Genomic DNA, 25,776 nt, shown 5'->3' with positions numbered 1-25,776 from the left:
GCAATTCCGAGGAGGGCACTTTGCTACACCGGCGCTTTTAATTCCTATTGATTGAAAATCTTCCCCGGCCAGTTCATTGAGTTTAAAGGTTGCCTCAACGCTCCTCTAGCTTTACCACAAGCCCAAGCCTCGAACATTAACTTGCAAAGGAATTTTAGCGGGGCTGGTTGAACGGATGCAATTTACGAAGCTTGAATGCGTTTTGTTTCTGACAAGCCTGAGGCCAATTTCAGTTTTCCTGAAGGCGTTGCTATTTGCGCTAAGTGAAAAAGAACTTTGTTCTTATCATCCTAAATCAGTAGGCTAAGGCTCAGTTTCAAATGCTCCACGCTCGGCTCGGCAGATAATCCAGCATGCTTCGCTTTCATTAAATATTTTTTAAAGCATTAACTGTGCAAATTAAAAATAATTCTGCTATTCGCATATTTCTTATGATAAACAGCTAAATAGAATAGTACAAGATATTCTATAGCACTAGTAGTTTTACACACCAAGGGAAACACACATTTTAAGCAACTTTCTTCAATGCACTTGCAATAAACGAAGTAACTTTTAACACACTTGAATGGCTGTTAGTAGTTAGACATGTTAAAGAGAAACATACCCTGGCTGAAACAACATCAATTAAGTCCTTTCACTTTCGCTACTTTTTCACTCGAGCGGGACCAGCATTTCGAATGACGCTGGGAACCTGTTGACATGGCAACGCAACACAATGCCACTAATTCGACATAATTCCTATTAACCGAGCTCATACGTGTATAAAGCGTTTTCAGCCCGTCGCCCAACAACGCTCTGCGTCACTAATCGACTGTGGCTGCATTCAGTAGCCAATCGAAGCCACTCGCTCATGACATTTAAAAATGTATTATATTGCTAAGGCTTTCGGGAAGCCAATTCCTTGCTGAGAGATAAAGCCTCTCCAAGTGGCTGATAAGAGCACAGGCGGCCTGCTGACCACCACGCCATATTCTGTCATGTGGCCATCGCCTGGACAGCTATATTCAACAGGCGAGTCAAGTTTATATTCCACCCACAAGTCTCAGCCCTGCTTTCAGGCAAACTAAAACAAATACACATTGCCACCGTCCAGCTGTCCAGCACTCGTTCTGGTTTGAAAGCAACAAACTTGGTCAATTGACTTTGCATTCGTAAATCACATTTGTATTTTTACCCAATTTCTGTACGGTAAGTTAGAGATAATATTCAAATAAAAACGAGCCAGATGGATAGTTTTCAAGAGTCCTTTCAACCTGTAGGCTACGAAAAGTCTTGGCCGTCATGAAGCCATTGTCAAAATTATCGATAGCGATTGTCCTAGCGCGAGTACTGCTTGTGACAAACTTATATTGGTGGCGCACCAGCTATCGTTTGACGCCTAAAACTCATCAATATTGTAACAGGAGTGAACAAGGAAAACATTTACGTATAACCTGCAATAGTATATACGATCTTCCAAATGAGCAACGTGTTTAGGTTATTTTTTATGTTAAGAAACACAGAAACAGGCTGTGATTGTATTAGTAGACTAAATATGTTTTGTATTCAAACGCAGTATCTTACTGTATTTTTTAAAGTCAACTTTTAGCTGGGTATAAATTCATTTCCGTGGTCTTTATGTATGTCTTGGGGACAAAAGGAAAATAAAAATACACTTTTTTAAATAATCTGATAATGAAAAACATGTCAGTAAGGTGAAAGAAACTGCTTCTTTACAATTCTACATACACTACAAACGTGGTCCATCATCGGTTTATCCTTATCGATGTCTGGAAACCTATAACCCACACACTGATGACTCAATGTTCATTGAATGTCAGCCAAATAAGCAAAAAGAATGACTACATACCTTTTAGAGATAACATATCGCTTTAAATGGGGAAAGTATAGGCTAAACTGACTTGCGTTAAACTTTTTTATTTATGTAGCCTAACCAAGGCTGCTATACGACTGACAACTATGGATCACAAGGTGTGTTATTTATGAAATGTGTTAAATAGTGTCTATTACAATGTATATTTTACTAAAATGTAAATTTGTTTCGACAGATTGACGTATCGTTTTTTTTTCAACCGACACGTCTGTTAAACCAAGTTAAAGAACATGTTTTACTGGCCGTACAATACATAGACAAAAATTGACTGGCTACCAATAAAACGTTGGTTTGCAAAATGTGAAAAACAAATTTTTAAAACCTTTTACATTTCACAATTTCTTGAACGGGTAAGTTGATTAGTTTCTTATGTGATAAACCCCATTCTGTTATAATACGCAATTTGTATTAATAACAACTTGGCAGTTGGCACCACAAGCGGCGTATAAGGTTTAGCAATGTAAACCCTTTTATTATTGGTAATTTGTTTTGATGCAGTCAAACCAATATGGAGCAAACGAAGATAGTATATAAAAAGTTTCCCAACTCGGAAATTTACCTGCATCTTCAATGCAGCATAACACTTAATGGTCTCCTGATATCGGCGTTTAGAGCCGTAACGTAGGAGAAAGGCGCACTTTAAAATTGCTGCGTCAATTACCAACGTTAATTGCAATGCGAATTTTAAGAGTGGTCAGATCTCAAACGACGAATAGAAGTTACTTCATAACTTGTAAGTCAAACATTGACTAAATAACGTGAAGCTCGGCCATAGTATTAAGATAAGATTCATCGCCATAAAATATATTCAGTTAAGAGTTTTCGAAAATATTGCTGAGCAACACACACGCTACAAACAACATACCACCATGGCCTGCTACACCCCTCGCGAAGATGTTTAAGCCACAGATTAAAAACCTTTCAATTAAGTATTGATTTTAGGCGGAAAAGGGGTTGCAGTTAGATTTTTAAAGCGACAACAACAACAAACAACGTGGCGTCGATGGTCCCTAAATATTTTTATTAATGATATTTATATTGGTCCGAATAACATTCGTAAATCCTATCATGAGCTATTAATGCGTGGGGGTGTTGATTGTTCAAAATGGTCATTATTTAGAAAAAGTGAGTTGAAATTAATCAGGACTACACCAAGAAACAAAACAATGATGTAATTTATCAATTTAACTTAATATGATAAAATAATACCCTTCTTTTAGAAATAATTTATAATCGATCGTATGGAAAAAGTTGAAAAGGGCAGTATTTCCTAACTTTCGTTGGTTAGTCCACACAGTTTACATACGACATACCCCAAACATAGCATGCGTCTTATAGCTGTAGGATCGCGGTGAATTTCCTACTTTCAACGAAACCAACGCTAAGACCTGCGAAGAAAACGCCGACTCGTGTTTCACATTTATTCCGATACGTACAATCAAAGTTCGGTGGAAAAAAGCAAACGGCAGCCACAACGCTTAAAAAGCGTCGGGCCGAAAAAAGCACGAAAATATACTACTGTTATTATAGACTCTCACAATCACGATAAAGCGGAGACGGTCCGCCGATAAAGATGTACAGACAGGACAGAAATTCGACGCGGTTTGGGAAAAAGGTTTGTAGTGGCTATCGTTTGGTTTCGGGGTGCTGAAAATAGCTTTCTTGGTCGCCGCGTCGCCTTTAAAACTGGGGTGGAATTGGTTGTATTGCACAGAATGTTCGTCATTGTAGAAGAATGGAGAGCGGAACTGAAACGATAAGATATGTTTTGCCAACATGGTTCCATATGAACTGTATTGCGCTAGATCCGGAAACCCTAAAAAAAGTTGCGCTTGGCACGACCACCAAGCTATCAGGTTAAATCTCTTCTAGGCTTGCTAAAGCAAATATCGACCTCACGCCAAGTCTATATCAGTGATACAGGGCCCACATCGATTAAACTAGAATCTCCAAATAACACTGACAGTCGTGTTTCAAACAAGACACCGACGTTTTGGAAATTAAAAGTTCTAATCGGTTGTGATTAATCTACACAAATAGCCTTGTTGCGGATTAGGACGAAATAGTGGACAGAGGAACTTTGAAATTAGGGATAAATTACCGAATAACATATAGGAATACGTCTTTATTATTTGGTCTTGCCAGTGTTTCGTGTCGCCCAGGTGAGCCGTCGTATGTACCCAGCATAACTACAACGTCAATACTGATGAAACGTAAACTTTACGGTGTGCTAATATTGAGTCATAAGCCACAACCTTAGGTTTTACTTCTATTATTATCTGTGGAAGCAACTAGTGCACAACAGGTAAAAACCGCCGCCTGTAGATCAGACACAGAGCACAAGACATATATTTGAAAGAAAAAACTACAAAGTAGTGCAAACTAAAACCATACAAAGAATACATGTTAAAAACGACGATAGTGTTCTTTAATTACTGAATAGAAAAACTGCAACGGCACCAACTGTACTTGCATAGGTGGCCGAAACGTTGGCAAAGAATAACAATTAGCAGAAGAGCTGTTTTTTAAAATATTAATACCAATAGTAAGGCGGACTCCTGAAGGGCTTATCAAAGAACCAGGTTAGCCTTTCATAAAGCTGCTAAGGCATATTTGTTATTCCTAAACAAAATCGACTTGCTACCTTTCCGCTTGGAGAGCAAAACAATACATAAAATATGAAAACCCTCACCTCGCACAAACACAGAAAAAAAAACGTCGGGCGCGTTGGGTCTAGTCCTCAAGACCACGGAAGCCGTTCTGCATGTCGTCGTAGAGCTGCTCGAAGTCCTTCTTGATGTTCGACTCGCCGTCCTTGATCGGGTCCTTGAACTTCATCGACGACAGGCGGTAGATGACGTCACTCAGGTTCTCACGGATCACAGCCCACGTGACCTTGTTGTCTGACTGGGCCGTCGACTCGACGCTGGCGCGCGCCATGTCGTAGAAGGCGATCATGTTGCGGATCATGCCTACCGTCTTGTAGAACGGACAGTACCTGCGTATCGGTGGGTAAAGGATAGGGTTAGTTTGCCGGGTCGAATGTTAATAGGTCGAAAGTTATGTCGCCGGGTTGGTCGTCGCTTGGTTGGGGTCGATTTGCCGGGTCGGCTGTGACTTGGTGGGAAGGTAATTATTTGCCGGGTCGTGTGATTACTATGGTTTCTCGTAGTAATTGGAATTTATCTTGCCGACGTAAGGCTAGTTAATCTGATATTTTTTTTAGTTTTATGAATGCCAAAAATTAATACTTTGATCTATTTTCTCGCAAACAAACACATGTTGCTAGCTTCTACTTTGCCTGTGAACAGATTGCTTTTTTTAAGTTTATAAAGAATAAATTGAATAAATAACAACTTTTGTGATAATAAGAACAAAAAATCTGTAAGAAATAAAGAATAAAATTTCATCCTAGTATGAAAGTAAACGTTGTACTCTCGGTTATTTTGCATAGTTTCTGATCTGCAAGATTAAACTACTTCTGCCTTGGGAAACGCAACGTATATTTGTAATTGTATGTCGTATGCCAGTTTTGTTTGAAATAAACTCCATACAAACCTTCTACATTTATTTACGACGTAAGTTTTGTTGTGCGAACTTTATAAACTAAAGGTTAACAAAAACTGTTTTGGACGAAAATCGACAAAAAAGCTTTTAGTTGTAACAAGCATTGATTCCGAATAGTGTTTCGCGAAATCACATCACGCCTCGTCCCTGAGGGCTGAATTTACTTGGTTTGGCGAGTTTAAGTGTTTTAATTGAGTTCTAAAGGTAAAGCGATTGCGGAGCAGTCCGACTTGTTAAAGCCGATTGCAAAAATGTGACGAAAGGGGGGGTTGAGGGCCTAACCCAGGGGTACTCAACTATTTTTAGCAAAGGTCCAATTAGAGAAGTTTAACATTTGCTTAGGCGCGCTATAGCTGTTATGAAATAATTTACAGTCTTACAAAATGTTATACGGTACAATTTTTTTGCACATCCTTCCCTTTAACTGAGAAGTCTGTTCTGTCCGTTACTAGGAAGGGGTTTTCAATGAACAGCAGCAACTGTTTGCCATTAGAAAAACTCATCAAATCGAATTTCTAAGTAATTACTGAGACAGATAAGGTCCGGTTCTAAACCAAAAAGATACGGATTCGGACCGCAGTCCGCCAGTTGAGAATCCCTGTCCTCACCTGTCGTATTGCGAGAAGCCGTTTTGCTGGAGGAAATCGTCCTTGATGATCTTGGCCACCTCGAGAGTGATCTTATCGGTTTCGGCCAGAGAGCTCTGCAACAAGCGTAGCCAATTAAATTGAAGCTTTTAACAACGTTTTTTAATCACCACCGATGATTAATGTAAAGTACTGCAGCAACATATTTGATTATTGCGCGCGCACGTTTACTGTATAGCAAAAAAGGTTTTATTAAACTAGTGAAAAACGATATTTCTACATGCGCTGCGACACATTGCCAACTTTTACTGAAAGACAACTTTTGTTTAGACGGTTTCAATATTTGTAACGAGGAGTTCGTTATGACATTGTCCGGGTAGAATTATTTATTTATAAACATATAATATTAAAAATAACCTAGGTTAACGAAATAATATCGTAAGCTGGAAGCAGATTTTACAACATGGCTTTATAAATGCAATTTGCTGTTCGCTTAACAGCGCCACCGGTTTTCAATTTTTTTATTAAACAAAAATTTCAAAAAGGAATAACATTTTGAGAAATAACAGAGATTGTCCATGTTTTCAAGTTTCGATCTTAACCGAAGAAAACGTTTCAAACGTATATGCGACAGAGAAACTAATGCGTCACCTTTCCGACGAGTTGCACGATTTCCGAGAGTTCCTCTTCTTCCTGCAGGATCTCCTTGACCTTGGTTCGGAGTGGGACGAAGTCGGAGTAGTTCTTGTCGTAGAAGTCGTCCAGGGATCTGTAGAGAGTTGTACATACAGATTGAGAAAATCGCAAACGTTAAACACTTCCTGTTGGATTGTTGCGATTCAAGTTGCTATTGTAATTATACATAGGGTCGGTCGCGATATAAGTATTTGACTGGTAACCTTTTCAGCTTATATTTATAAAAAAACGGATATCCAAAACTGCAACAATGGTTTAAGACAAGTTTCACTTTGTTACGAACATACAAAACACGATATGAGAAGATGTAAAGAAATCTAAATCAAAGTAAAAATAAATAAAAGAACAGTGGCTATTGCGACCATAGTCAGTAAAACAGACTCTAATGAACTAAGGTATGCAAAACAGCACACAAATCTATAACATTGTAGAATAGCAAATAAAAATTCAGACACATAAAGATTAAACTAAGTACAGAACTTAGTAAATCGAAAATCAGTTTGTTTAGCTGTTATAATATGATAAATATATTTCGCTATTAAAAGCATCATCAGTATCTTAATTCGAATAAATCAGAATGAAAGAAACAGTGATTATTGCGACAATAATCACTGAGAAAAACGTGGGTGTTGAGTGTTGATATACCCAAAGGAAAGTTCCATTGCAAGCTGAGCAAATTTTCCAATTGTCAAAAGACCACGCTAGCTGTGTGCGACTGTATGTGTTATGCGATTACGATTCGACCTCTTACCTGGTGTAGTTGGAGTAACTGATGAGCCAGTTGACCGAGGGGAAATGCTTGCGCTGGGCGAGTTTCTTGTCCAACCCCCAGAACACTTGTACGATACCCAGGGTGGCAGAGGTCACGGGGTCAGAGAAATCTCCACCAGGAGGCGATACACTGCACACAGAAAATGGTTAACTCTTTCAAGGGGATGTTCTAATGTCGTACAGCAATGAAGGAAAATTGGTTTGCAAAATACACAAAACGTGTGTCAGTTTACAGACTTAACCATAATCCTTAGATAAACTTGATTTAATTCTTGCTGTAAAGAGGCTGTTAACTAAATTTCCTTTTTGTTTTTAAAACGATTGCATCTTTTAAATTAATCCATTACATACTTCGAAATAAATTTAATACCAAAATATGTTACTAGTTACTACAACAGTCATTGTGTATTTTGGTCAGCTCGAATCTTTGTCTAATCAAGGCGAATATTTCTCTAATTAAACAAATGGTTGACTGTTTTTACCAGACGAAAAACACTAAACTTCCACAGGAAAAAATAAAAACACTAACTTCTATAGAAAAAAATATTTTGTGATTTTTTTATGTAAAACAAGCGACTTACGCTCCGACAAGGGAGACACTGCCCTCACGCAGGGGACTTCCCTCGCACGTGACGCGGCCGGCCCGCTCGTAGAAGGAGGCCAGTCGGGCGCCCAAGTAGGCCGGGTAGCCCGAATCGGCCGGCATCTCGGCCAAACGACCCGAGATCTCACGAAGAGCCTCGGCCCATCTGTAAAGATAGTGAGATTAGTATGAATCTAATAAGAGTAGAAAAAGACAACGATAGAATGCTTGCTTTGCGTTTCAAAAGCTTTATAGTATAATAATTGGAAAATAAGTTTATTAAAACCAGACCAGCGTTTTTTTAATATATTTTTCGCAAGGGCGCACCTGTGTATTTCTAAAAACGTGGTGGCGCATCTGGTGAGCGAACCAATCGTGAAGACATATTTTTGTGCAGACATGTATTTTTCTTATATTGCATTAAGGTTTTTATTGCATAGACACCGTAGTTGCATATCTTTAAAGTACTGTGTACTCAATGAGCTAATTAAAAAAGAAATTCGTTGGCATGTGGCGCACCTGATGTCTTTCAGTGGCGCACCAGTCAAAAGCAGAGGCAGCTATTTAAATAACTGGCAGATATCAATGTAAATAAAGTAAGATAATCTAGAGGAAAAGTGAACAAAACAGTCAATTGTAGATCCTTGCTCTTAGTGTTAACTAGAGCTGAAAGAGATAATATTTGATTTTATACGCCTATTTGTAAAAATTTGCAAGTAGTTTGTTTGTTTTTAACAATAATGCGTTTTATTTTAAGGCGAGCGAAAAAAAAGACGAAAAAAAATATTTCGAAAAGTTATCGATTGCATGTTAGGCTTAAAATTTGAGTCTGACACTCTCCGTACTGCCACACAGCGGTCATTGGAAGTAGCAATATATTCAGCAATGCAAAACGTAATTGAAACCTGGATGTGGAGTCAGCCATCATCGACACGTTGTAGCCCATATCACGGAAGTACTCGGACAAGGTGATACCTAAACACAGAAAGTCGATTATGCAATGAAATCAATATGAATAAAATATCTATAGAAACGCGTACACTCCTGATTAACAGTAGATGAAAAGATCAATTGCCGGACAAAAATCGGCAAATTTACTTTTATAAGACAAGAAACTTTATCACCAACACTTTGTTCAGGGACCCTAAATATAATTGTTTTTTTACGATTTATTCCTTTGTTCCTAACGCTGAAAAATATACGAGCCTTGCTTTTTTCGAATGCATACGTTTAGGCAGCAACACATAATGTTAACAGCCTGTTTAAATGGCTGTTTACAGCAATGTAGTTTTGCCAAAAAAAACAAAGATGGGATGAACCTTTTTTCAAAAAAAAAAAAAACGCAGTAGCTAGACATACAATTTAAAAATGGCGAGAATGTCAGTCGCCTTTATAGTGACACTATACACTATACAATGTGGGGTCAAGCAGAAAACTCGTTCTCACCTGTGTAAATGGAAGCCTCACGGGCAGCCACGGGCATGTTGGAGGTGTTGGCCACCAACGTTGTACGCTTCATGATCGACTCCTCTCTTCCGTGCAAGAGCACAGTAAGCTGTGGGCGAGAATAGTGTTTTAGAGTTTGGACTAAGTAAAAAAGATGGGATGATTGTAAAAGCGCTTTCTAGCATCACCAGGCAAACGCATTGAATACACTAAGCGTTCTCTGTGTGATACAAATGTATGCGCAATATACGGTAATAGAAAAAGGAGGTAAATCGAGCTTGCGGAATGGCTAGAAAGTGTATTTAAATTGTGCATTGAATGTTGACAGGCAGTAAAAGAACCCTATAAAGGAAGACAATAGAAAAGTTGTAAGGTTAACTTTAATTTTCTTTACAAAGCGTACTTCTCTGCAACCGGAACTCAAAACTAAGTTCGCAAATGTGACAGTGCTTAGAGGTAACAGACAGAATAAGTTACACGTATCGTCAACATGTGTGGATAAGCGCGTCAATTCGATGAGCCAGGTAGAGAAAAAAAAACACAATTTAAAAAAAATCTTACCTCGGGGAAGTCCCTGAGTACCTCAGACATCTCGTTACCGCGCTCGCCGCATCCGACGTACACGATGATGTCACTGTTGGAGAACTTGGACAGCGACTGGGAGATGACAGTCTTGCCGCAACCGAAAGCGCCGGGGATGGCGGTGGTTCCCCCTTGTACGCATCTTCACAAAATAGAAAGCCTTGTTAGCTTTAGGGCACAACTAATGTTATTTAGACAATATTTTGCGATGTAGATTTGACGTGTTGGTGATCCAGAGTTTTAAATTCAAGCGCAATTTGGCAGGCCTATGATTGCTAACAGAATTCAGCCTAATAAAACAACCGTTCTTAAAATCTCTATATTTAAGACTTAAAACTGGCAATTACTAAGCAATAATATTTGTGTTTGGTTAGTTTTGACTGTCTGGTAACTTAATGCTCGCTAAATACTGCAAGATTATTAACTTTCCTATTAGGGCAGGTTTTCCCAACCTGTGGTACGAAGGCTTTTCAGGTGGTACGCGAGTAGCTTCCGTTTTTTTTTTCCTGAAAACTCTGGATTCACAACTTCATATTTTGTTTATCTGGTTTTGTTTACAAAAAAGTTCCCCCCCCCCCCCGAAGCTCATTCTTATTGTTACGTAACTATTCTTATTGTTTCGAAACAATGCGATCTTTAAAATACAGGCCATGTCAATTGTCGACAAGGAACACAGTTGATTTGAAAAGCGCACAACGCTGTGTGGTACATTGGGCGTTAATTATGTCAAATGATTACTCTTGATAAATATAATGTACTGTTTTAGCGTTGAATAATGCTAGTTGTAAGCTAAAAATATGATTCGATCAAATTAGTTGTTCTGCAAGAAGTGGTACGCGTGGCCGTACAGAGCGTCCAAGTGGTACGAGATCTTAAAAAGGTTGGGAACCCCTGTATTAGGGCATCAAATTTTGCTAGGTCTTTCGTTAACTTTTTGAAATAAACTTGAATGTTATCTCTATTTTACTATTTGTCAAATGTTCCATTGATTCAATCAACTTACGGAAACAAGGCGTCAAGAACTCTCTGGCCAGTGAGCAGTGGGTAGTTGGCCGGCAACTTTTCAACGCAGGGTCTAGGCTGACGGACGGGCCACACTTGCAACATGCTGTACTTCTTCACCACGTCATCAAACTCAACTTCCAAGATAGTGTCCTGGATGTTAAAACAAAAACTAGATTAAGATTCTTTCTGCTCTGTTTGTTGTACATAATCCACAGATTACAATAGTAAAACCTAAGGCTTAAAATATTTGACAAAAACACTTTAAGGAAAAACAAACTTGGTTTAGAGTGAGTACACACTAATTATCAGTCCCAATAAAATTAGATTTTAACAAACTGAAATACTTTCGTAAAACTATATCACAGTGTTAGTGATTGTAAAACTAATATTAGGTGAAATGTGTACCAAAAAATATAATAATCTATAAAAAAAAGATTTAAAGATTACTCTCAGTGGGAAACAATTTTTGCAATTTCTCATGAAGATAGCATCCCAAGCTTACATCAACATTGTAGTTTCCAGCTTCGGCGATGTAGGTGATCTTTCCACGAGCCTTTGGTGGCAGCATTACTCTGTGCTGGATAAGGGAGTTCTCTTGGATGAGACCGTAGATGTCTCCACCAGTGATATGGCTTCCGACCTGGACAATTTTTTATTACATTTCATTAGAGATTAAGTCCGACATTACCCAGGGAGGAAAATTCACTTGCTAGATGCTACTAGCATACTCACAGCCATTAAGTCAGGCTTTTTACAGATAAAACTAGTTCAACGTAAGGACATATAAATGTATGGCGATATTGTGTGCAGTGTGTCTTTTCAGGTCAGGGTATTTAAACATGCAGTGAATCATATTTCTAGAGGGAAACCGTACCTTTGATAGATATAATTATAAATAAAGTACACAACATAGTTTGGGGTAAGTATAAAAAATAACCTGGAAAGTTTTAGTTGGTGCAAAGTCCCACTGTTCAGCTCTGCTTAAAGCAGAAGTATTGACACCACGAGGAATGTAGATGGACTTGGTTTGCTGCTGAATGACTTGCAGGGGACGTTGAATACCATCATAGATGTTGTCTGTGAGGCAATTGCTAGTTACCATATAGTTGTTTAAAAAATTTACACATAAATACTAAATCCAGTATACGCAAATCAAATGAAAATTACTAAGACAAAACTAACTTAAAATTCCAGGTCCAAGTTCAACAGACAGAGGCTTTCCAGTTCGCAATACAGGATCACCGACGGTTACACCAGCTAGAAGGCAAAAAGTTAGAAATGTTTATCTTGTAGTAAATTTAACTTGCAAGGATGAACACAAAAGTAAAATGCTTTTATAAAATAAACTTTAAAGTGACAGCAGGAGGGTTTACTAACCACCATGTTGAAACTAGTTTAGGATAAGAAAACGTAATAGGCTATAATGAACTTACATGTTTCCTCGTATACTTGAATGGTAGCACGGTCACCGTCCAGACGAATAATTTCACCGACCAGTTCGGAGTGACCGACACGCACCAGTTCGTACATAGAGGAACCGGACATGTGCTCAGCAGTTACGACTATAAAAAAATTAAGTTTAAATTGCAGTGCATATCAGTAAGTGTCAGCTACAAATAATGAACACGATAAAGCCATGGTTTGATTTGACAAATATTTTAAAATAAAAGCCAACACAGTAAGGATGTATGACACATTGTTGATAAATTGTTTTAAAATGTTTTTGGTTAAGAAGTTTTACCAATACATCCAGTAATTTTAAAAAGACTACACTTAATTTAAAAAAAAAAAACATTTTTTAATAACAAAATTATAAATTTCTAAGGAATAAATATTGTGTTAATTAGCTTTTAATAATTAAATTGTCAACATAGTTTTGGCATCAGATCACAATTAATACGTTTTTGTTTTATTTATTTTGTACAAACAAACCAATAACATGACTGAACAGATATCAGTTTTAAACAGGCAACAACATTGCAATAATTTAGAAAATAGATGTATTTAATAATGTAGGACCTGGACCGGAGACGCCAAACACCGTCCCGAGCATGCTTTCTTTCTCTGCATCCGCAATTTTTGGGAGATTCTTGTAGTCTTGCTTCATTTTTAACTTCATGTGCGTTTCCGATTACAATAAAATATAAATAATCCTGCACAAAAACAATAATGTGTAATAAAGTATCAAGAAATAGATTGGAAATGAGCATATAGGAAAACAAGAGAGAGTTTAAAATTTAGAGTTAAATATTTTTAGGTCTGTCATAAATATTGAAATACTTGTTATGTCTTTGTTTTAAAGCCATGATGGCTGTATTTATAATTCAAACAAGAGTACATAAAAAAATTTCACTTAATACCAGAATTCTTTCACATACGCTCACATAAATAAATTAAATGACCACTATCTTACAAGACATGCCTTCACCTTGTTATTAAACTATACCCAGATTGGAAACTTTGGATTTTGCGCGGGGGAGACGATTTTGCAGCTTGGAATTGCGCGGCTGTAATAAAATTTTTTGCCAAAATTTGCGCGGCTGTAAAAACGTTATTTGTAAAATTTGCACTGCTTAAAATGGCGTACTATGCTGAAAACCGTTGGCACGACGTAAGTTTTGCGTGTTTGAGCAATTTTTCGCGGCCGACCGCATTTAACATTGATTTTACATAAAATGCGCGGCTATGACCCCGGCTGCGCGGCAAATTGCGCGGGGGTTAAATCCCCTGCGCAGGCCTTACTTTCCAACCTGGAACTATACGAGTTTAAATTTACATAAAAATTTACAATTTTACATAAAAGACAGCAGATTTGGTGCTGGTTTGAGAATCCTAGTCAATACCACTTTTTTACATTCACAAAAGGACACAACAAGTTTTCTAAATTGAATTTGCAAGAAATAAATGAATATGGGAGATTGACCCAGTTTGAACTTATTTCCCAGCACAGCGTTTAAATATTTATTGAATGGAGGCACATTATTTGGTTTGGGATGCAGATTAGCATTTTGGTTGGGGTGGTTCAAGTATTTTATATTAATTTTTCCAGTTTGCAAATTTAATTTTGACGACTAGTTCTGTTACTGTCTAAAAATAGTGGTAGAATTTAAGAACAGTGCCGTAGATTTTTTTAATTTTTTATAGGATGTCAGATAAACTGTAGCAAAATTTAACATTGAATCATCTCAAGTTTAGTGAATATGTTTGTTTTTGGGCTCAACTATTATTTTAAAAGCCAATAGCATTACTCCTTAACTTTTACATTTCCCAAACCCATTATAGTTTACAGCACACATTTACCAATCTTCGAATCTAAAAACCTTACAACACCTTAACAAAGAAATATTCAAAGATCTGACTAAAAAAATACTGATTAAATTAACGTCACTAGACGAGTTAATGTAAAAAATCGTCATTTAAAAGTTTGTGAACTCCGAAAACTTCTGATGGAGAGAAATTACCGATGCGTAACAAACCGGTCATGTGCAAATTTCATCACATGATAAAATGGTAACCGGCTTTTAAAGATAAATAAAAAGGATTGTAAAACACCAAGCGGACAGTTTATATAGAAACTAAATTATTATTTTTTTTACTTAAACGATAATTTATTTCTTAACATTCAATACTAACATGAACTCAATTTTATCGACAGGTTAAAATGTTTTTATTTCTCGAATACGAGCAAAATAAAACACAAAAATTTAGTATAATTAGGTGCGTAAAATATATCGTGACGACAAGAACAGTCAACATGTACATACGGACAAAACATCAAAAGTTCTAACGTATATATACAAAAACAAATCCGCATCAAAAAATATGTAAGTTTGTTGAAAATATTTATTTAAGGTTTGTTACAGTGCAATAACAATATACCCTTTCTCAAATGAAAATCCAACAAAACATAGTTTGTATTTGCATTTTATGGATGTATAGTAAAAATGTTTAATTTTTTGTTCATTTTTTTCATTATTTACGTACAAAAACATCAAGTTACGGTTTCCGCAATGTTTACAACCACAAACTTAATTGCTTAAAAATATTTTTATAGGCAAAGTTTCAAATCAACACCGTTTGTGTTGGGCCATTAATAAAGATAAATGATTTCCATTTTACAAATCCAAATTAAAAAATTATAATTCGCTTTTATCAGTTTGCTTGTTTCCCCTTTTCGGCTTCTTTGCCGTATCTTCTTCGCCAGTTTTGTCAGCTACGTCATCATTTTCGTCATCATCGTCTTCGTCATCTTGATCATCCTCCTGATCCTCCGGACTCTTTCCATCTTCGGAAGAGTCTCCCGATTCATCTTGATCTTCATCGGTGTCATCGCCGAGGTTGTAATCGTCGTCGTCGTCTTCCGTGTTAATCTTGCCCGAGAGGACTTCGGAAATCCATTTCTCCATTTCGGAAATGGTCGGCAAACGGGATTTGCGCCTCTCCATCCAAACGCTGTCCGCCTAATGGGGAAAGAAAATCTTCATTAAAAAGGCGAAGTCAAAAACATTCCGATAGTTTGATGCGTTGTAGTATTGTAGGCCTTAAATTTATGTGAGCATTGTCACGGCGATGATATTAAAAGTTCGCAATTGAGCGGTTAACTTTTGGGTAAAGATTTGTGAGAGTTTTCTATTTATTTATTAAAAAGAGTATTTTAATTGTTTTTGTTTTTATATTTTAGTTGTGGATCTGTGTAACTCTATGTAGAAGTCACGTCTTACAAATTAATGATATAATGTCAATTCGTGGTGCTGTCCTTTGTATACGGTTTTAACATTTTAACAATCCCTGTGACATTTCTTCACAGTAAGCAAACTCAACTTACATCGGTTACATTTACGACTCCAATCTGCGGTTCGCTCAGATCCACTCCAAACGTGCGCTCCCAGTAGTCGTGAAGCTGAAAGAGAAAGAGAAGATTTAATATCAGGAATCTACAAGCAACTATTAAAAAATGCTTAACAACAGGGATGACCGATACTTGATACTCTATTCCAATACCAAAACCCGATTTTTTTTGTCAAAAGAATCGCGATACGGTCCGATACAAAATGACGTCACTGCTATGTGCAAACAAGCAAATTAGATAAAATTGAGGTTATTATGCAAAAGTTTGATTTAGTGGCAATAACTTTAATTTCCTTCAGTTGTTAACCTACTGATTGTCTACAAATTTACCTTTCAATGAATAAATTATTACGTTGGGTAGAAAATCATGGTTGGAATTCTTATATTAATTTCGTATCGGATCGGCACCGATACCACCCTAGTATCGGTCAAGAATCGATACTGCAACTTGGCATCAGGTATCGACAACAATCTTATAACATCGGACATTTCTACTAAACAAAGCAAGGTTTAGGCTACCAACGTATCATATTGGGTTGAGCTGTCAATGAAATATTTCAATTGGGCAGACCCAAGTTTAGATATGGATAAAAACGTGTATCCAGTTACTTTTCGCCGATAATATATAATTAGGTCAAAGATTTACAGGTGTTAATAATAAAGGGATTATTTTGAAGTGGCCTTGTATTTGTATTGTTTGTGACAGTTTCCTTTTGCGTAGCGGTTTTGCAGCAATCCAACTGCAAACAAGCTTCCTGGTGCGGCTAAGTGAAGATCTTAAAATTAGGTCAGACCGTTCAATCAACCTGACATTTGCACTAGTCGTTATACTAGAAGCGTGATTTCCTGACACCTAAGACAACATATGTCGCTTTAGGCAATTAGCAGATACAAGCTTAACCTCTCTATGACCTTGGTAGTTACATCATGATGTTCATTTCAAGAGAACTTGGCAAATAGAAAATGCAGCTCGTCTATAGTTTTGACAGTTGACGCCCTTTGAAACAACTCCACCTTACAATACTCTTAATCAATCTAATTTTAATTACATAACTGCCACAAAATCAAAACGTGTGCCCTAATATTTCGTCCAAACGACAAAATATTTTTTTTACACGAAGACTCCGTGCGTATGATTGTGCACCAAAAATGATAGTGATACCACTTTAAACGAAATAACAGAGTTTTTGAGACATGGGGTTTGACGTAACTTTGAATCGTTTTCGACGTCATCAAATTCATGACCCCCAAACACGAAACATGGATCCGCCCTGGATTTCAACTCCCCAAAATGGACCGATACTTCAGCTTTTTATCACTTACCAGTGTAAAGTCGTCAGGGTCAATCCACACGATGGATAGGTCCGGGTTATCTGTGTTTTGCTGCGCGATCTCCTTTACAAGCTGTAGGAACTCGTATCCCTCGGGGTCGTCCACGTCCGCAAACACGACCACGTGGATGCCATTGACGTCATCCTCCTTTATTATATGTGTTCGTTAAGGTTGCTATAGGCTGCTTATTTACCGTATACACTGTAAGTAAGATGACACTGACACTATCGAAAGACATGTTGGACAATTTAAATTTTATTTTAAATGAAGTCATGTGGCAATCATATAAAGATTCAGTAAAAAATTTCCTTTTCGGCTTTTGCTTTTATTCTTGTAAGCTGACATATTTTCTATTGCGCTACAAGCCATATAAGTGGAGAGAAAAATGGCGTTTGTTGGTCTCTTTTAGAAACCAGGCAACAGATTGGTTCGCTGTCCTATTCGCTTGACTGTTTACTATATACACCACAATAAAAACAAAAGTGCTTTTAGAAAACTTTTATTGAACATGCTAAACATTAAACGTAGTCTCCTACTTGTTTTTAAAGTACATTAAATACGAATCGTAAACGCTGAACAGTAAAGCGTCTTGGCTTTAACCATACATATAACTTACTGGACCACTCTGACTTACCCAGGTGTTGTACATGTCGAGGGGCCTCAGTTTCCTCAAAGTTGCTCTCTTATGGTTGTCGACGAACTCTTCGATGACGATGTTGTCCAGTGCTCCCTCGCCCGGAATCGTGATCGACTTTTTCATGTAAGGCTCGTAGAAGTCAACCTGATTTAGCTCGCCCAGGCTAAGCTGCTTGGCCAGCTAAAAATTAAATGTTTCTTTAATCTTTAATGTATAGTGCATGACTTGAGATAGCAAAGTCTTCGTAAATAAATTAAACGTCAAACTTGGATCTGCGTCCTTTCACATCGCCCGCCGTGAATTGTATAGCAGCCTACGTGAGTCAAATATTAAATTGAAGAAGGATATCTACCAGGCCATTTTATCATAACTTATGCTTCTTTAGGATTTAAAAATAAACTGTGTTTATATTTTTACCGTTATGAAATTAAAATATACAAATTTTCGCCCTATGGTTATCGGGGTAAGATTCTTCTCTAGTGAGCTGTCAGGGAATGATCACTTTTTTCGTGGTAATCCGCAAGAGGATTCGTTATATCAAACATTTGCAACACCCGAGGCAACCAGTTATCAGTACAAAAAAGAAATTCGAAAAATCGCTGCACAGGTGGCAAAAAGCGAGACCACTGATAGTTGCGGGTTTAAGTTATGAAAATTTCAAACCAGTTCGGGCTTCTTCTCTCTATAAGTTACAACTCACCAGCTTTTGGAATACGGCGTAAAATGGAATCATGGGCTGGAAGTCTCTGGCGGCGTCAGCGAATTCGTCGTAAGCTGTAGGAAATACAGTTGGAATCAATTAAACTCAATGCACCACTGCAAGGTTTAAATGACATTCAATATAGAGCTTTAACTTTATTTATAGGCCTACCCAGTCCAGAGAAGCCTTGGCTACAGTACAAATTTTCGTCAAATAAAACACAGGCAAAATATTGCCTTACATATATAGGCCTTTACTTTTTGACTTTGTGTTTTTGATACGATGTTAACATGGTTCAAAGTTAAGAGGTAGCACAACGACAGTTATTGTTTTTATAGAACTTGAGTTGAATACGGTTTTAAAGGAAACCGAAAAATTGAAAACCATAGGTAATATGTAATCCATACGTTTATTATAAAACAGGTTGTAAATTTGTGCTTTCCGTCACTATGTGTAAACGGTGTTTTAAATTTCACAATTATTTTTTCTTTGTTAAATAAGACAAGCGGTCAAAAAATAACTTTGTTTGGTAATTTATTTCTTACCAGAACTGCTGCTGCTTTCGAAGTATCCGACCACTTTCATCATTTCGCTCCTCTTAAAGCTTTGAACCTCAATTTTGGAGCTGATTTCCTCAACCGGGTTTTCGTCGAGCTGTATTACATTTCTATTGTTATGCAACGAGCCTTATTATTACCTAACAATAAATTAAACTAATCACAATAGAAAATGCAAACTGTTGATAGTGGATAATTACTTTAATAAATTAAAAGCTATAAGACCGTTTGGTTAAACCAGTAATTTTCGACCAGTGTTTCATGAAACATTTATAAAAATAATAAATTTCTTGCGAAACACCTGAAGATCTTTCATGGAACACTATTGTTCCGCAGAACACCGGTTGAAAGTCATTGTTTTAATGTAACCAACGCCGCAGATATGAGAAGAGTACTTTGCACAAAAAAAGACTTACTTCCAAAATAAACTCAACGAGAACATCAGTGGAACGCTGTCCGTCGAACTCCACTTTGTGACCGGATTTATACGCGTAGATCGCCCCGACTTCAAAGATGCCTGGACACAAGTCAAAATAAACCGGTAAAAGTTGGTAGACTAGTAGAAAAAATATATAAAGCCAAGGAAATCAATTTATGAAATCTAGAAAAACATAAAACAAATTCACAGAAAAATAAGAACACGTTAAGAAAGTAACCAGTTTTAAGCGGACAAAATGTAAAAAATGTACACTTATATTCAGATCAAATAACTTGCCTAACTTCTCAGCTAACTTTCGATCTTTTTCCAAATCGACGACTCCAAAGCCGATACCCTCCCGGTCGGTGATTTGCGCTGCAAGCTGTATACGACAAAGCACCAATGTGAAATAATCAAACAAAAAATGTTTTTAGACTGCATATTGTCAAACTACTAATATATATATATACTACCAAACTGGATATCATATAGCCAGTGTGTATTGATTAAATATTAAGGTTCCAAACCAAGGGGTAATATCCCAATCAAATCTCAAGATGAGGATATTCACATAGGCAATAAAGTACCTGCACGGTGTTCGGTATATTTTTTATAATAATTCGTAAAAAAATATTAGATTAAATATATTATATAGAGTATAATATTAGGCACCCATTTAGTGTCAAGCTTTTCATCGAATAAAAATCGATGAAAACACAAACAAATGAAGCTAGCAGCTTAGCCATTTTGTTCGTTTGACTGTTTGATATACAAAAATAAGATGTGTAAATATAGGGACATCGATCGAATTAAGTGAACATACAAAGATCTGACAGATGGTTGAGTATACAATACGAGTAATTGCAAAAAAAATTGTTTCTTGACAAATTTTTCAGTTGGATGTTTATACTATAACAAACCAGGTGTAGCATGACGAATCCAATGATGGGTTTACAGTTACGAAACTGAATTTTATCCACCTAGATTATTTTGCCTATGGAAATGCGTCGAACATAAAACACCTATACAATACAACTATATATAGCCGTTATTCGCAAAAAGATTTTGGCTAATAAGTAGGGTATTTCACAACGTTACAAACCTCCAGCATTTCTTCGGTCAACTTCCATTGTTTTTTCTCGTAAGCGTCTTGCGGATCGTAAGGTAATGTGAAGTACACGATTAGAATGTCAAACTTCTTCACGAACCTGCAATTAAAAAAACGCCATGTGAATAACCTTCAGAAAGTAACGATCGAGCCCATTGATTATTTTAAATGAAATGCTAGCACTGTTATATAAAGGTCCTTTGTACCTGTTGAAGTTCTTTTTGCTCAGATTTATCAAGCGATCCTTTCCATCATGCGAGGGAAATTCGAGGCCCTTTTCCGCCGCGGCTAGCACTGAGTTAAAAACAAAATATTATCAATATTTTCTTCAAACTTCATGTTATCTCATTTTAGGAAGTTGTGTAGTCTTTTAGGAAGTTGTATAGTCCATCACTGAACTTAAGTCTACCTTATAAAAGATGCCTATTATTCACATACAAATGTTCGCAAGTTCACAGTCACAAAGAGCCTTTCTTTTAATTCACCAGTGTTGCAATGACTTGACTTAAGTCAACCTAGGTCAATGTTTTCAAATGTCTTTACTTATTGACTTCAGTATTTTCGTGAAAAAGACTTGCCTTGACTTACGTCTTTTGGACAAATGTGTTGACTTGGGCTTAAGTTATTTTACAAATGACTTAATTGGGAATTAAGTAATTTCAAAAGACTTGAATACAACACTGTGAATTTCCCAAATTTCAAAAGACTCAACTGAAACTTAAGTCATTTCCAAATGGGTTGATTGCAACACTTTAAATCTCCCTCATCAGCAACGAATATTTTCACAAATACTTCACTAAAAATCTTAAATTCTTTGTTATCTTTGAACACAATTAGCCGAGACGCCCTAAAATCATGTAGGCCTACTACTATGCCGTAATCCTAGAAACACAACACTTCAGAACATACCAATGAAAGCTGCGCTTAACAGCAACAGAACAACTCCGCGCATGGTTTCGAATTAAAGAGGACTTGGGACTCCGCTTGGCGATACGCAATCTGCAAAAGGTGACCGCGCGCAACTGACTGGGACCACTCGTGTCTGTGCACCGCTTATTTTAAGTGCCTGACGCGCAAGGGTTATCTGTCGCCGAGCGCCCTGTTAACATTTGTCGGCGCTATGAATCCAACACGTCGTCCGCTGTTAGCACGTCGTCGTCGGTTGATGTCACTTTCGCGCAAGGATTTCGGCAGCTGCCACTACTTGCTTGTACACAGCATTCATACGTAGGTAGACGTCTACGTGAGACCAAACGGTCCCTTAACAAGGCTTAGTCGGGTTTACTCCAGGTGTGCTGCGCTAACGACTTCTATATCCTTCAGCGACTTAATTAACAGTCTTTTTATTTTATAACAATTTAGTACACATCCGCTGGTATCTTCTGCCGAAAGGTCGGTTTATACTTCTTTTATACCAGAACAGCTGTTCATAAATTTCTATGTTCGTTCACATGTGAATTAAAATTGTAACTTAAGGCAGGATATTGGTAAAACAACTTGCTAACAAACTATGAGTGTGTCGTAGGCTACTTGTATTGTTTATTTGGAACCTTTCTTTGAATAATATGATCAACATTTAACCCTGTAAGGTTGGAGTAAAAGCGATATTATGTGTTTAACCGATAGGTTTTATAATAAACAAAATACTACTGTGACGTAAGGGTGCTGGACTCGCTGCTGTCGGCCACAATATAAAGCATGTATTGCGCATGCTGGCAATTAAGAGAAAGGTTACGCACTCTGGTTTTTGAGGTTTATCTGCCGACAAACTGTACCTGCGATGGGAAACTTTCGTATCCTCAGCGTAAAATTTGCGGTCAGTTTAGAATCCAACCAGTTGATAATCGACTGGAGACATGGACTTTACGCCAACTGTTTTTCGTCTTTTTTTTTATTTTTTTAAATGTAGTAAATGATTAACGTGCATTGATATATGGCAGCACGTCGAAATTAACATACAATACTGATCGTGTTTGTGGTATATCTAATTTGCGTGTTTTAACGTTTTACTATTTTAACGTGTTTTACGCTTGCACAAAATGCGTGATTCAGATTAGTAATCTTTGCTTTGTTTTGGATTATAGTGACTTGTTTGCAGTAATTATAATATATTCCGATTCTTTCTTTGTATGGCATGGTGATAACTTTTAAAACCTGTAAAACCTTCATGAAAATTTATACTGAGCCCTGTAAATTGTCGTTTTTAATAAACTTTTAACAAACAAATAACTTAGTTTTTCGTCATAATAACTTAGGTTTGCGCCAGACAAAGATTCCGCCTAATGAACTGTCAACAACTATATGTTTTAGGATCGTTTGAGAAATATGCAGCGAGCCAGAAGATTTAAACCGGCTGTAGTTTCGTAACCCCAGCTATAACTTTTTACCGTAGCAGACCTGTGAGCCTCGAGGGATCATCAAGTGTGCCGTGAAAAATAAAATTCCATAAAAAATAACAGTAGCCTTGGCATGTGTCTAAAATTACAGTTTCCGTTGCACTGCCAGCTTACTTGTGCAGGTCGACGACACTTTGTAAGCTGCAGTTCGTGGTGGACACTGCAAGGCTGGTGTGGCAGCAGCATTGTGGTTAGGCAACGAAGACTTAATAAACTAAAATGGCTCGCACGCTAAGTCCGCTGCAAGCCTCGTCGCTTTTGCCCGGCATTCTGTACAGCAATTGTTTAGTTTGCAGCCCAAGGAGATCTCGAACTTTTTAGAAAAAAAACACAAAAATATTGTAAACGGCGCTGTAAGGATCAAACATATTCTTTCAAATAGATGTGGGTCTGATAAGCACAACTAGATAAACGATGTCGTGAAGGTAAAATATTATTGCTGGCCATATCTTGGTCGGCTCATTTTCAAATAGTATGGTTTCAGTTTACCACAATTTGTCCTTTTCATTGAAAAGGCAGTATTGGAACACATTAACAAAGCCTTGGATTGGTGAGCTGCCAGGCTTAGTAAAAGCAAAAAAGTAGAAGCATAATGGTTGGAGGTTGTAGTAAGACGTAGTAAGAATATCAAATCCCATACAGTAGGTATCATTTTGAACTTTTCGAGAACATTTTAGTCCATTTTTGAACATCAGGTTGAAAAGCTAAAATTTTTTTTAATTTATTTGAGTATGTGTCTGTTAAATTCTAACAACTAGATTATAAGGTAAAATATATTCAATCTTATATTTAAAGTTTAATCTTATTCGAAAAGCATTGGTCTGGATCGTGTGTTTCAACAGTGTTGTTCTTCTGTATCCGACTGTGGCATTTTAATCCTTCTCTCGTGTTACGGGAAATAGTTGTCATCATTTAATCAATCTCTCCTTGAACCAGTTTCTTTCCAGTAGAATAATTTGAAAAACAACGGCTGAACCACAAAGCTATTTTCTTTTCTCATATTAAACAGTTTTTAACTAGATCCCGCGGTTGTTAGGCTACTATAAAAAATTCAATATATTTGACAAAAATTGGTAGTACCTTATGTTTTCGAACGTTTGAATAATAAGTGCTAGCTATTACCAGTGCCTGTCGCCGAAAGTTGGAACGTAAAATGGTATGTCTACTTTATCGAACGTTGGACCTCTTTTAGTTTTTCGAAATTATTTTTAAAACTCGTGTATTGGTTCCAAGTTTTTTTTGCCTTAGTATCGATAAAATACCTGGGTTGCTCAAAACGATTACAATTCCACATCGTAAAATTCACTGGAGAATATTGAGGCAACAAAGCAACTGCTTTACGAGCACTTTATAAAGCAGGAGCCCCTGTGGATGACTCTGGGTCTGTCTAACGAGAACGGAATAGAAACGTTAACACATAAAGTGATGGTAAGCAAAAACATACAAGAAGAGGGTTTGGAAGAAAGTGTATATGCTGGCCTTAAGCGACAGCACATAGTTCTCCTTGCAGACTGGACAATTAGGCTTTGTTTAGCTTTTCTAAATTAGATTAAGATTAGAATTATAGAATTCGCAAAATCTAAAAAATATGGTATTGAGTTTAAATTAAATTTTTTCATATGCTACAAATTCTGGCTGGAAATATCAAACGTATTGTTCTTACAGCAAAAAAGCGTACCAGCATTGTTACTATACAGGTATAGGATTTATTTCGATGTTTATATTTTGTATGTGAATATTTTTGTTTTACAAAAATAGCATAAACTTATATATTGGCCTTTTTAGGATAACTGCCGTAATCAAACCCCAAAAAGAAAAAGTTAGCAAAATATGACGTGGAAAAATATGCCTTTTGATGTAACGCTGATTTCTTATGCTACGCTGCGCCCTTATGCGTTCCTTAAAAGACTTGTACAATAACAAATAAAACCTCACTAAATTTGATGACGATACCTCGCCTTCCGAACAAAACGTAAGCACTGGACGGAACATAGGAGAACCCAGCCTTAACAGGACCGATACAGGGGAGCCTTTTTCTCTTCACTAACTAGCGTTTAACCTATTGATGAGCCTAGGCGTATCGAATATTATAAAGAAAATGCGGGATGGAGGTTTGTGCCTATACTAGACCCATTGAACGATTTCGTAGGTGTGCTACAGTATTATAGAATGTGATAATCCGTTTGTTGATTGCGTATTACTATCTACGGTTCACGCATACCAAATTAGACTCCATGAAAAAGTTTATTGCCTAAACTTAAAAAAATTCCGTTTGACAATTTTGCGGACGCATTACCATTAGAATACCGCGAGACTAATCGACTGGAACCAACCATAACGCATTTAAGGACGGCGAATTAAGTGTTCTGAAGTGAGCTTGACGTACGGATCAAGTTCTGTCTAACAAGTTGGGACCAACGTGTCTTCGAGGAAAAGTATAAACACGTTTTAACTTTTATCTCGCGGACTAGATTATAGAATAGACTAAGTATGAGGGGCAATCTCATCACTTCATAGGTTGACATAAATCACAACCTTTCAGCAGCGCGCAGTTTAATCGAGTGATTTACATTCAACCACAAGGCACAACAAGACGCAATTTGCTTGTTGCGAACACAATACTAAACGACACGCTAGAATATTTTGATTAAGTCGGTCTTATCTCTGAAT

At 37.1% G+C, this 25,776-nt stretch overlaps 2 protein-coding genes across 2 annotated transcripts; both read right to left on the bottom strand.

Moving 5' to 3' along the window:
* Window positions 1–3,280: 3,280 nt before the first annotated feature.
* On the bottom strand, window positions 3,281–13,265 carry LOC146169642 (V-type proton ATPase catalytic subunit A-like). Its single transcript, XM_083380951.1, has 15 exons — window positions 13,130–13,265; window positions 12,544–12,672; window positions 12,293–12,367; window positions 12,048–12,187; window positions 11,613–11,750; window positions 11,109–11,260; window positions 10,085–10,247; window positions 9,524–9,632; window positions 8,983–9,052; window positions 8,076–8,243; window positions 7,475–7,624; window positions 6,679–6,796; window positions 6,049–6,143; window positions 4,566–4,871; window positions 3,281–3,621 (listed from the first exon to the last, which is right to left on the bottom strand). Exons 1-14 carry the CDS (start codon window positions 13,227–13,229, stop codon window positions 4,607–4,609), a joined length of 1,872 nt encoding a protein of 623 aa, XP_083237077.1. The 5' UTR covers window positions 13,230–13,265; the 3' UTR covers window positions 3,281–3,621; window positions 4,566–4,606.
* Window positions 13,266–14,753: 1,488 nt separating this feature from the next.
* Window positions 14,754–21,810, bottom strand: LOC146169641 (calsequestrin-2-like). The gene is made up of 11 exons (XM_083384195.1): window positions 21,620–21,810; window positions 20,917–21,004; window positions 20,705–20,810; window positions 19,900–19,984; window positions 19,601–19,701; window positions 19,173–19,281; window positions 18,628–18,701; window positions 17,925–18,107; window positions 17,282–17,437; window positions 15,936–16,010; window positions 14,754–15,570 (listed from the first exon to the last, which is right to left on the bottom strand). Exons 1-11 carry the CDS (start codon window positions 21,660–21,662, stop codon window positions 15,247–15,249), a joined length of 1,344 nt encoding a protein of 447 aa, XP_083240321.1. The 5' UTR covers window positions 21,663–21,810; the 3' UTR covers window positions 14,754–15,246.
* Between the last annotated feature and the right edge of the window lie 3,966 nt (window positions 21,811–25,776).

The sequence above is a fragment of the Ascidiella aspersa genome, chromosome 1, assembly GCF_963924565.1.
Source record: "Ascidiella aspersa chromosome 1, kaAscAspe10.2, whole genome shotgun sequence".
Taxonomy (NCBI): Eukaryota; Metazoa; Chordata; class Ascidiacea; order Phlebobranchia; family Ascidiidae; genus Ascidiella; species Ascidiella aspersa.
This window is presented reverse-complemented; position numbering and strand designations above follow the sequence as displayed.

Coding starts and splice junctions, on each gene's coding strand:
- LOC146169642 (XM_083380951.1), bottom strand. CDS start 13,229: ATGAAGTTAAAAATGAAGCAAGACTACAAGAATCTCCCAAAAATTGCG. Junction 9,633..10,084: donor TACTCAGGGACTTCCCCGAG/GTAAGATTTTTT, acceptor TCTCGCCCACAG/CTTACTGTGCTCTTGCACGG. Junction 9,053..9,523: donor TGAGGCTTCCATTTACACAG/GTGAGAACGAGT, acceptor TTCTGTGTTTAG/GTATCACCTTGTCCGAGTAC.
- LOC146169641 (XM_083384195.1), bottom strand. CDS start 21,662: ATGCGCGGAGTTGTTCTGTTGCTGTTAAGCGCAGCTTTCATTG. Junction 19,282..19,600: donor TCGTTGAGTTTATTTTGGAA/GTAAGTCTTTTT, acceptor AATGTAATACAG/CTCGACGAAAACCCGGTTGA. Junction 16,011..17,281: donor ACCCTGACGACTTTACACTG/GTAAGTGATAAA, acceptor TTTCTCTTTCAG/CTTCACGACTACTGGGAGCG.